Source organism: Chanos chanos, chromosome 3 (assembly GCF_902362185.1).
Source record: "Chanos chanos chromosome 3, fChaCha1.1, whole genome shotgun sequence".
Taxonomy (NCBI): Eukaryota; Metazoa; Chordata; class Actinopteri; order Gonorynchiformes; family Chanidae; genus Chanos; species Chanos chanos.
This window is the reverse complement of record NC_044497.1, coordinates 4,942,501-4,955,000: the sequence shown is the minus strand read 5'-3', so window position 1 is coordinate 4,955,000 and position 12,500 is coordinate 4,942,501. Positions and strand designations below refer to the sequence as shown.

Below are 12,500 nucleotides of genomic sequence, written 5' to 3'. Positions count from 1 at the left end.
CCACCAATGAGATTGTGAGGTTCCGGAAAATTCCATACTGCTGAATTCCAGTGAGGATGGTATAAACCCCTGCATCCTCCTCGGCAACATCTCGGATCACTAAGGAGTACCCGTCGACACGGTAACGGGAGCAGCGTTCCGCCGCTACCATGCCATCCTTCAGCCTGGTGAACATAATCATCCAATCAGCTTTCATTTAAGAGATGAAGAAGGGTGGAACAGAACGCATAACCAAATGCTGATTTTATTCAGTACTGGCCCAGTTTACATGACGAGCAGAGACCAAATTATTGGGGCAGGGCTCTTACCAGATCACTTCTGGAACGGGGAAAGCTCTCAGTTTCGGGGAAAGTCGATAGGATTTCTGCCCCGCGACAGTCTGCACTACAGAACCGTGTCTGTGTTTGAGCCGAATGAAGGGCTGGTCTGAGGCAACAACAAAAAACACAAACACAGAGTTGCTAAGGATGTCGGCGAAAACAAAAAATAAAGACTTCTGCGAAACTCCTTAGTCAGTACTGCGTGTGATCTCTGATGTGTATGGTTGCTAAGTTTACACATGAAGGAAGCAAAGCACAGTTACAGAAACTGAAAAGTGGGGCGAAGAGTTTCAGGTTAGCATCTGTGACAGTGATGACTCATTTAGCCATCTCAGACAGCCATAAAGAGAGAGAGAGAGAAGGACAGAAAGAGAGAAAGAGAGAGGGAGAGAGAGAGAGAGAGAGAGCTGGGTTGTTGCTGAGACGTAACAAGACATAGATATTATTATTTCACAACCGTCATATTGGAGATCTACCACATTAACCGTAGATTCACCAGTCAAATTCCGCAAATTAGTAACAGTTTGGTTTGAATGAGCCCTTCAGCCAGTAAAACCACAGGCAGCCACAAGTCATCCCAAGAATAACAAGCATGTATTTAAATACGAATGATGCATAGCCCAGTGAAACTGCGATGCAGATCATAGTCAGTATCTCTGCCAAGATACACGCTTGCTGTTTCAACATAATGGAAAAATGACTGAAGAGATCAATGAAGGGTGTATTTTAACTCATACACTAAGTCGTTTGCACAGTAAACTAAAACGTTAACGTAAAACCATTGTTGCCATGGGCTAATAACCCAGATGTAAAATCAAATGTATGCAAAGCTTATACATTAAAGCAAAATTAGTTGTACACTAATGCAGCACACTAATGAAGAATCACTTTTACGCTACACTGGCTTGCTAGCCCAACAAGACTCAGTCTTAATGTGGGAAAATATATATATATATATATATATATATATATATATATACACACACACACACACATAATCAAGCATTAGTAATTAATTTTCATAAGTATTTATTACTGCTGTGCGTGGCTGATTTGACACATAACATGTCAACCACCCATACGCTAACATGGTAGATCCATGAATCTGGACTAGGGCTTTTCAATTATAAATTAAAATGGGCCAGACTCCAAAACCCAGGCCTTGTTCAGCACCGACAATTTTTTTTTCTCATTAATTTTTCTGTTCAGTATTGACAGAGACATATCTTCTTAAATATGGCTTAAATATAACGTGTACCTTGCCGACAGGCTGGTGGCCAGTGTGTGTGGCTAGCAAAGATGTTTACGGTGTTGCAGAGTGGAGTGATACATATGGTAAAACACTCCGGTGCTGTTATACAGTGCGTATCATGAACTAACTGACGTTGGCAGCTTTACTTGCGGGCTACACACTCACCGTAGATGACGACGGTTGTGCTCGCTTGACGCTTTGCCGGACCACTGCTCACGTTGCAGGTGTAAACACCACGGTCGGCCTTGCGTAGCCGAGCGATGGTCAGAACGCTGTAGAACACCACGCTGGTCCTGCTTCGCGTTATGCGTCTGGTGATGGAGGCTGAACCGTTGGTCTAAGGTAAAGGAAGAGGTGGCAGTCAGAGATGGAAAAGTGTTTTTTCCTGCTTTGATGTCTTCTTCTTCTTCTTCTTCTTCTTCTTCTTTTTTTTTTTTTGGAAAGAAACGGTGGCAGGCCTTTATGAATGATAACAAAAATATCTATTGCTCACTTGCAGCTGACACACTTTAGAAGTGCATTTCTGAACCTTTTTTGTTGCTGTTGTTGTTTGTTTTTACCAATGGTAAACTTTAAACAATTCAAAATTCACAAACATACATCTTTTTAATTACAGACTGCAGTCCTTACCACAATCAAAAAAATCACCGTTAACACACTCATGATTTAGCGTAGAAAAGTTCGTTTAAATCCCCCTTGATCGAACTTGAACGATCTTTGACAGTTTTTATTTGAGAGTAAATAACTCCCTTTATCTTTGTAATCAGGAATTATGGTTACTCATGAACTTTCTTCTTCTCTCACACACCAGGCACCTCAGTGTGTGGGTGAGTAACTTGATCAGTGTCCTCAGCACACTGTGATTCCTGTGAATCCAATCTTTCCACTCTGTGAGCCACACAGTATCACGGAGCTGTGTAAGGCACTCGTAGGGGAGCACTGTTTGCAAAATGACACCTGCCACTATGCGGGAGTCCACTGAGGAGCAATGAGAGGGGAGTCAAACATTGGCTGAGGTGAACCGTGTTTTAGTCCTGCCAAACCAACAGCACCACACGGAGCATGCCCATCTGCACTATAATTGTGAGTGCCACCTTGAGGCTGATGGTATAAATTTTAGAAGCGGTCATGTTGGTAATTTTTTTTTTTTCTGTTTTAAAATAGATTTCCACGTCAGTGCAGCAGCGTGGCAACAGTTTCCGAGAAGTCAGGGTAATGTGAATAACTTTAGAAATCCGCAAATGATTTCACATCACGTGAGTGCTGCATTGTGGGTAATGTAGTTCTAGCACACTGGGGTCGCAAATCGCCTCTACCTACCTTTCCCGGGTAACTCCAGCTGATGGACACTCTGGAGTTCCACTCAGCGGTCACGGTGCAGTTCAAGGCCAGCTTCTCGCCCTGCAGGGCTTCGACCAACCTGCTGCTGTTCAAATACACATCCAGGATCTTGTTAACTGTGATGAGAGAAAGGAAGGGAAAAACAACACAGAGGATGTTTGAGGCAAAAAAAGGCAGACAGACGTGTTGCTTTATGACTCATTAATGGGCTTTAGTTTCCCGTAAGACTCCTGAGATAAAACGCATTCCTCAATCTCTAATCTGGCCAAGAACCGACAGTTAACATCCCAGTGTGTTTCGAAATGAAGAAAAAAGTGGAGTCTTCTTATGAATGGAATGATCATTTCATTATTTTTTTTGTGACCTACCTGGTCTGTGAGTCACAAATTTGTTTGTGTGTTTGACTCCGTTAACAGTGGTCTCACAGGTAAACAGGCCGATGAAACGGTAGGTGGGATTACGAACGATGAAGCCCTTCCTGCTGTTCCAGATGATGTTCTCCTGATCTGGCTCCAGCCGCTGTCCAGGAAACTAAACAAAAACAAGTAAACAAAACAAACAAACAAACATTATGAACATAGTGCAGACAATCAAAAATCAATCAGCAAAATACAGCAGCATGGTTAAAGTAGAAGGTGAGGAAGTTTCAAAAGGTCATTCAGCAGGTGATCGCGTTTTTACAACAAGAGAATGTCATAGTCACTGAATGTGAGATTTGCAGGGCTTCAGCTTTCATAAGCGTGTTGTGTATGGAGACAAACACCAAACAAGCTTTTCCACAAATAGTCTGACCCTCCAAACTGCTGCCCTTGAATTCTTGGAGAGCTCTAGCGAAGTTTTGTTTTCTTCCAAGTCTGTCTTGAGGAAATGTTTACTTTGTGGGGGTGGGGTGGGGTGGGGGGGGGTGGGGGGAGCTGTGACAATCTGGAAGTGACCCGCCCTCCCTCTAGGGAGCAGGTGGACCCCTCCTTTCCACCCAGAACTATTCGAATCCCCCCCCTCCCAACACAGTGAATGTGTTAGGTAAGCTCAATTTAACGCAGTCCCATTTGTAGTCCCATAGTACCCATACTTTTTTTTTTTTTTTTTTTTCTATAAGTTCTTTTGCTATTTATATCGTCTTACATATAAGATTTTTTTTTTTTTCTACTTATTTATACATTGTCTATTCACACTCGTCTGGTAAAGGAGGATGAGCAAAGTAAGAATTTCATTGTACAGTGTAACTGCCTGTTTTGCTGTGCACATGACAATAAAACTCTTGAATCTTGAATACTCACTGCTCTACTATAAGTCCGTGGATGATAGCACCCCAACTGCCCCCCCCCCCCCCCCCCCCCCCGCAACGTCCCCTGTCCACCCCATGCCTCCCTGTTTCGTTCATATAGGGCCTTAGAGGCGAAGTAAAGGATGTGGAAACGTGACTGCCGTCCATCTTTACATATCCTGTTACTACAGGATATAGACAGTGCGGCTGGACCCTCAGGTCAGGGGCTGGAAGCCCCCCCCCCCCAAACATTCCCCCAACCTCCTGACCACTTTCACAGTTTCTGCGAGAACACGCCCCCCCCCCGACCCCCACCCCTTCCCCAGGCTTTAGTGTGAAGTACGAGCCTAAAGATTATAGGTTGAGTGCAAAAAAAAAAAAAAAAAAAAGAAAGAAAAAGTCTTCCCAGGAAAAAAACACTCAAACATTGTGTGACACTCCAGACCTTAAGCACTTGGAGGGAGGTGTGCGGGGGGGGGGGGGCTGCTTAAGTATTTTTAGGTTGATTACCTTTGTAACTGTGTGTGCAGGGTCGAGCAGGGCGCAGAGAGACCAAACAGAAGTGAAATGCGGGTCTTTTTTAGGCTGGAGACGGGAGGAGAGAGACGGTTTGTCGTATCAATGGCGTATCCTGAGAGGACAGCCAAAGGCGGCGGTGGCGGGGGGGGGGGGGCGGACTGGACGTTTCGCTCTTTTCCGCTTCCTGTTCTCATCTGAAATTCATCCTCAAGCACCTCACTGCATGCGTTTTTTTTTTTTTAATTTTTTTTTTTTATCTCGTCCAGTGACATCGATCACCATATATGGTGCGATCCAGTTCCCCTCGCGTGTCAGTTTATCAGCTCGTTTATGAAGTTAGACGACACCTTGTCATCTTAATAAAAAAAAAAAAAAAAAAGCAAAAAAAAAAGCATCAGGTTAAAGAACCACAGGATTTGGGGGGGGGGGGGGGGGGGGGGGGGGGCGGGGGAGCGGACAGGAAAAAAAAAAAACCCATCTGAACAAGCTCTGGACAAACCCATCTCACAATCCGTCATTAATCAGCGCAGTGTCCTTGTGCCAGCTCTCTGCATCCTGAGCATTCGTATCTATTGTACAAAGGCCTGCGTTGGCGTGCCCACAGAAGCCCGCCCTCTGCCCGCAGCTGGAGAAGACATCAGGAGTGGCAGCCGCAAGACCTCTTACAGACAGTGGGCGTAATGGGGAGTTACGAGGAGGAGGAGGAGAAGAAGGAGGAGGAGAGAGGAGAGTGGGGTGGAGGCGAGGGGCACGTAGACCCCCGCGTCCTGTCTCCGTCTCCGGGTGCCAATGGGACGGAGGAAACCGGGGGCGCCACACACCCTCAACAGCGGTGTTAAAAAAGGTATCCGTGTCACACCAAGGACCCTCATCCTCCGCGCACAAAAACACATTTAACACACACACACACACACACACACGCATCTGCACTCACTTATACAAACAGATGCGTGCAATGCTCACGCTCTGCAGCAAGGCTGATTGTAAGATAAGGGGTCAGCGCTGATTGACGGCCGAACGCTGCAACGGCAGACCTGAGAGGAAACCGGGCAACTCCTTATATGGTCGTATGTTATGACGGGGGGGGGGGGGGGGGGGGGGGTGGTGAAACAAAGCATGGAACTGTGAATGGAGAATGAAAGGTAACGGATGAATGAAGGGTTATCAGGTTCAGAGAAAGGGAGACTGGTATGATGAAACTGGTCGAACGGGGTCAGCCCGATAACGCCCAGGTGAGGTGAGGGAATGTACCCGGATGCCCAGTCTGCTCAGTCGTGTAACGGTCGTCTGGATAACTGATAACCCACAGCTGAGACACGCGGTCCTGGCCATGGCTGACACGATAAAAGTGTTCAGGAACTGATCCAAAAAGTAACATCCCAAGAAAGCAAAAGAGTTTTTCTTTTTGTTTTGTTTTGTTTCGTTTTTTTAAATTGCTGAAGAAAGCGAAAGAGAAGGAGAGGGTGACGGAAGGAATTTTATATCACACAACAAAAAAAAAAAAACAACAAAAGAAAGAAATACCCAGAATCTCACGAACGCCAGAGGTGTCAGATGCGAAGCCACGCCTCTGACAGCCGACCCGAGGAGGACTCCGGTCTGGAGGAGCTCAGTACTCAACACAACATGCTAGGCTCCTCCCGCCGATCTCAGTGAGAGACCTGCAGCTTTCAGAGGAACCGTGGTGTGACGGACATTTCACGGACTCACCTTGATCAGGGAGACGACCGTGGCAGGCGCCGTGACCTTGCAGGGGAACGTTAAGGGCTGACCCTCTTTCATGTAGACCACGTCTGGGATCTCAGACTCAGCTCTGACAAACGGTTGCTGGCTATCTGAAACCCAAACACTGGGGTCAGGAACAAACTGACACACACACACACACACACACACACACGCTCATAGAAAATGCAGACATGGACAACAATCGAGGAGTGAACAACAAACACAGACAAATTCTTTGGCGGTTATCAAACGCTCTCTCTCTCTCTCTCTCTCTCTCTGTGTCTGTCTGTGTGTGTGTGTCTCTCTCTCTCTCTCTCTCTCTCTCTCTCTCTCGCTCTCTATTTCTCTCTCTGTGTCTCTCTGTGTGTGTCTCTCTCTCGCTCTCTCTCTCTCTCTCTCGTTCTCTATTTCTCTCTGTGTGTGTGTCTCTCTCTCTCTCTCTCTCTCTGTGTCTCTCTGTGTGTCTCTCTCTCGCTCTCTCTCTCTCTCTCTCGTTCTCTATTTCTCTGTGTGTGTGTGTCTCTCTCTCTCTCTCTCTCTCTCTCTCGCTCTCTATTTCTCTCTCTGTGTCTCTCTGTCTCTCTCTCTCTCTCTCTCTCTCTCTGTCTCGTTTCCTACCTTGGTGGCTTGTAATCTTGTGGCATTGAAAGGGCCTGGGTGTTACTCGCCCCATTGTTTGTTACTCTAGTGTTATTAAAGGAAAGAACAGAAAAAAAGAAAAAATCTCTGAACGTCTAACAAAAGTACCCTGAGGACCACTGGATGCTGGGCTTCCGTGCTGGGCTTTGATTCCTTATGAAAAGGTAGTGGGAGGGGCTAAATGGACAGTGGTGGGGGGAACGATTGATGGGTCCCAGGAGCCCGGTTGATCAGTCGTGGCGGGGGGTGGGGGGGGGGGGCACACCCTTTGACCTCGGGACCCCCCCTTCTGCTCAGTACCCGCCTCCCTCAAACGCCTGCTTGTCACTAGGAGTCTTCTGCTCCTGGGTACCCCTTTAGCCTCCAGCTCCCTTTTCCACCCCCAACTGCACGGACAGAAGACATCCCCCTCCTCTGTCTTCACCCCCCCCCCCCCCCTCCTTCCACATGCCTCCTCCTCCGCCCCCCCCCCCCCGGTCTCTACTCTCTTTCAGAGCTGTACAGGATGTGGACAGAAAGGCTGGAGCCCAGAGATAAGCTCGCGGTGCCCTGGGAAAGGCTGCCCAAAGACCAGGCCTTTCAGCAGCTGGGACTATTTCTGTCCCTTGGAGGCGGCACGTAAATGAAAGTTAACGGCTATATATAGACTAAAGTAAGATGGAGTGACTACACGGTGTATGTGCGTGTGTGTGTCAGAGAGAGAGAGAGACAGAGAGAGAGAAAGAGGACAAAAATCGCTGAGAAGAGAAACTTTGCCAGACACTCATTTAGTAGGACATAGTGCTACGGGGGGGGGGGGGGGGGATTGGTGTTTAGATATTATTGGCCTCTCTGTGCTTCCTGTTTAGCCTTAACAAACAGAAAAGGCCAGTGAGAAGACTGGTCATTGAGTGTGTGTGCACGCGAGTGTGCGCGCGTGTGTGAATATGTGTGTGTGTGTGTGTGTGTGTGTGTGTGTTTGCACGCTACGATCGTCCACTTAAAGTACCTGCGGTCTCTTACCTGTGACATAGACGTAAAGGGAGATTTGTTTTTGCTGTTTGAGGAGGTATTTGCAGCGGTAGGCTCCAGTGTGAGAGGCCAAAGCCGAAGCGATGGTGAGCCGGCTGCAGAACTGCTGGTCCCGTTTCCCGCAGTGAGACTCCTCGATCCGGACGTCAGGGGACGATTTGTCTACGCCTGCAGGCAGCGTCCACTGCAGTGCCCAGCGTCCCCTGCAATGCATTACACATCACTTTAGTCACAGTCAAGACGTATCGTATCTGAACGCTTTAGTTAACTACACACACAGTGCACGTATCAGACCGTCTAACTCTGCATTTAACCCATTCAACACACCAGTAGTGAACACACACACACACACACACACACACACACACACACACACACACTGTGAACAGTGAGCAGTGAATTTGTCCTCTGCATTTAACCCATCCAACACACCAGTAGTGAACACACACACACACACACACACACACACCAGACGCAGGAGCAGTGGGCAGCATTCCTTGCGCCTGGGGGGCATTGGGGTTAAGTGCCTTGCCCAAGGGCACAGAGCTGTGGATGTCGGTCCTGGGAATCGAAACTGCTGGCCTTGGCACAGCAGTTTCATGTTTGTAGGGCTTTAGTGTTTGTAGGTGTTTAGTGTTTGTAGGGCTTTTCATTTGACCCTCCTCAGCACTAACACACACTACATCAAAACCAAGAAAATATACATACATCCCTCCCCCTTTTTGGAATAAAAATCATTCCACTGTTGAAAGTTGATGGTGTACTGTTTCCATGGTGACTAATTTTCCATTCTTAGGAAGGTTAAGTGCTCCTGCAGGCCTCTGCTCGCTGAAATTCATGGACTACCCGGGAGAGTCATGGATGACAGAGGAGAGTCATGGACTACAGAGGAGAGTCATGGACTACAGAGGAGAGTCATGGACTACAGAGGAGAGTTATGGACTACAGAGGAGAGTCATGGATGACCCAGGAAAGTCATGGACAACATGAGAGTCATGGATGACCCGGGAGAGTCATGTACTACCCAGGAGAGTCATGGACAACACGCGAGAGTCATGGACTACCCGGGAGAGTCATGGACTATAGAGGAGAGTCACGGAATACAGAGGAGAGTCATAGACTACAGAGGAGAGTCATGGACCACCCGGGAGAGTCATGGACCACCCAGGAGAGTCATGGACAACATGAGAGTCATGGATGACCAGGGACAGTCATGTACTACACAGGAGAGTCATGGATGACATAGGAGAGTCATGGACAACACGGGAGAATCATGGACTGCCAAGGAATGTCAAGGACTACAGAGGAGAGTCATAGACAATATAGCTACACAGAACCCCGGGTCACTCACGTGCAGTTTAGCTGGAGAGTCTGCCTGGCCTGCAGTACCAGCTGCCGCTCAGTCACATCCAGCTCTGGAGAACTGAACCGAGCTTTGGACTCAGCGTCTTTCAGAGAGAGAGAGAGAGAGAGAGAGAGAATTTTTCAGGGAGCAGTTCTTTAGTTATAAGCATGTGTCTCATCTCTTTAACATGTGCTGACTTGAATTGTGTGAATACACAGACCATCTGCAGTTTTGAAATGAAAATCAAATTGATCCTATTGGTCATGGTGCAACCCATCGCTAAAAATGTCATCACAACTTTTTTTCCTTTTCTTTTTTTTTTCATAAATCCCTCCCTCATTCCATTCTAGTCCATTGTAATCGCTATCAGAGTTTGATGTGTCAAACACACATGTATCCAGTAAATAAAGGGATTTGCACAAACATTGAGGATTAATGGACATTTACACGATTGTGGCCCCCCACCCAAAAAACAAAAAAAACAATGACAAAAAACCCAGTGTACCACAGTAACTGGGAGGCTCCTTGTTTAGAAACAGAAAAGTTGTAACCACTTCTTTCAGTAATTTCTGCTGCATACAGTGACACAGTTGCAGCTCCATGTATAATCCGTCACATCCGATGTCTGCGGTGGATCAGTTACTGAGGTCACGATGTGATGAATGTGTTGTATCTTGGAGTGTCACACGGAATTGTGGAGACGTCATTAATAAGTTTGGGGAATCATGACACGCTCACGGATAGAGCACCTGCTGTCAGTCATTCAATGTCAGTTCAGGCGTCATTAATCTGACGTTTCTTCAAGTCCTTATTAGTTGTTGTACTTCACATTGTCAGAACTCTTCAAAGAAAAAAAAAAGAAAAAGAAAGGCCAGGTGCGTGCCTGCAGTCCACCCTCGGAAAAATCCTAACCGACCCTGGGTCCCACTATAGGAACCATCTTAGGCTGCGCGCTCCTTCATTCATCACACATTTACGACATCACTTCCTTGGGTCATTCACTCATTGTGTCGGCCACGTAGTTCTATTCATTCTCTGTACCTCCAGCTGGACGTATATGCCGCAGAAGGAAGGTCAGTCAAGTACCTTTCTCTGTAGCATGTCCGTTGGGACATAGCAGAGGCAATAAGGTGGCCGCGAGCCCAGCTCGCCAGTCGAACGCTCTGCGCACTGTAGTTCCGTTTAGGAACACAACAAAAAAAACTCCATAAGCATGCGTTTGTTTCTGATTACAGCTCAGAGACCCAGCCAAAAGAAACAGAACTGTTTGCATTGGATTTGATTTATAGTGCATAGTGGGGGTTAAGTCGGGGCAAAGTTGAAAGCAATACGCGGAACGTCTCTTCTTTAATGAAATCTTTGACGACACTGGATTAAAAAAAAAAAACACGAGGCAGGATGTGAAGCTCCTATATTCAGGCCAAACGTGATATGGTCAAATCCCATTTCACACATGAAAACGTAGCTTGGTGAAATTCAGGTTTGTCAAATGATACAATTTTCATTATTATTATTATTATTATTATTATTATTATTATTATTGATATCCTTACTCGGTGAATACAACTAAATTCAATAGTAGGGTACAAAAGATTTTTTTTCTGCTATTCTTGATTGCATGTACATTATTTCTATATAACTAATGTTTTTTAAAAAATTAAATATGAATTTTGATTTTCATACAATTGCCTTTGTCTTTGTATACAAAGACACCTGAGACAACATGGGATGAAACAGTGAAACGGAGCAAACATGCGTGAACGTGCGGTGTAATTTTATGCAGCTCAAAAAAAAAAACCCCCAAACGTTTACAACCTGCCATAGGAAATTAAATATGTGATATGCGGCTCATCCACCATCACCCAAAGACAAAAAAATCTGATCAGGCTCTGCGGGTTTTAATCCAGCGTTGTTTATTTGGTTCACCTGAAGTCGTTTTTTTTTAATGAATATTACGCGTACCATTGCACACATAACAGATCCTTGTCACTGCGTGTGTTTACCATGTGTCTGAGCATTCAGCTGATAGACTGGCTGTTAACTGTTTATTGGTTTAACATTATATTTTGCTTGATTGTAAAATAAACATAAGCGTATTTACTTATTTGTTTATTGAACAAAACTATGTAATACGAACAGCAAATAATGATTTGATACGCAAAATCGCGTATGATTATTTTTGAAGCAAAGCAAATCAGAACATGGATAATGACTACATTTTCAAAGCATCCGTATCCGTTTTCTTTTTGTGTTCATATTAACAACAAAACTGATATGCAACAATTAAGAACAAAAATCGTGTTTCCGTCCAGCAAACAGAGTGGAAAATGGTTAACCAATAAAACTGAAATTATGACGCAGGGGCGCGCGCACCGGAGTGCACGAGTTCACCCAGATTTCCTCCCGTGCGTCTGTTAGAGCAATAACCGCTGATTAGCGCTGGTTCCTGCGCACTCGAAAGTTTCCTTGAGGTGGTCATGACCCCAGAGTCATTTATATTAGAACTTCCATTTCACAAACTCATCAGGCTCAGGAAATAACGCCCTCTTCGATTCAACTAAGGCCAAACAGCAAGAGACAGAGGCCAGGCCAGTGCAGAAAGGTCTTCGTTATCAAAACAACTATCCCGCTCGGCTTATCTTGCCAAAAACCAAACCCACAAAGTCGGAAAAGGACAAGAACTCAACAAAGCCACACGAGCTCAGTGGAATCAGTGCCAGTTCACAGATATGATACCTTCCAGAGCGATCAGCAACGTGCGTAACGGTCCGTCATCCAAGAAGGGAACATTGCAGCCAGAAAAGCAATAAATGATAGTGAGATAAACGGTATAACTCAAGTATGTGCGTGCCAGAAAAATACCCTTTTGACGTCATTACTAACCCCTCTTTGTGCTTGGACACTGAACAGACGTGATGTTTAAATGACCTGTCAGGACCCGGTTGCTTTACGCAGCATGTACCTAACCTTTACATTTACGCACATGTTTACGAAAACTTGCATTTCGAAAACTTACGCAGAGCTGTCTTGCGGGTTTTGGTGGATCAATGCAATTCCTTTGGAGCTTGAAAATCCACAGTG

General features: G+C 45.9%; 1 protein-coding gene across 1 annotated transcript in view; it reads right to left on the bottom strand.

Moving 5' to 3' along the window:
• The window catches only part of flt1 (fms related receptor tyrosine kinase 1), a 39,954-nt gene that overhangs the window by 27,126 nt on the left and 328 nt on the right, over positions 1-12,500 (bottom strand). Inside the window, exons 2-9 of the mRNA XM_030767124.1 lie at positions 9,426-9,522; positions 8,066-8,277; positions 6,410-6,534; positions 3,282-3,444; positions 2,893-3,029; positions 1,738-1,909; positions 309-426; positions 1-164 (exon numbers count right to left, since the gene is read on the bottom strand). The exon at positions 1-164 is cut by the window's left edge and continues 6 nt beyond it. Coding sequence (XP_030622984.1) covers positions 1-164; positions 309-426; positions 1,738-1,909; positions 2,893-3,029; positions 3,282-3,444; positions 6,410-6,534; positions 8,066-8,277; positions 9,426-9,522 — 1,188 coding nt within the window. The remainder of the gene's footprint in view (positions 165-308; positions 427-1,737; positions 1,910-2,892; positions 3,030-3,281; positions 3,445-6,409; positions 6,535-8,065; positions 8,278-9,425; positions 9,523-12,500) is intronic.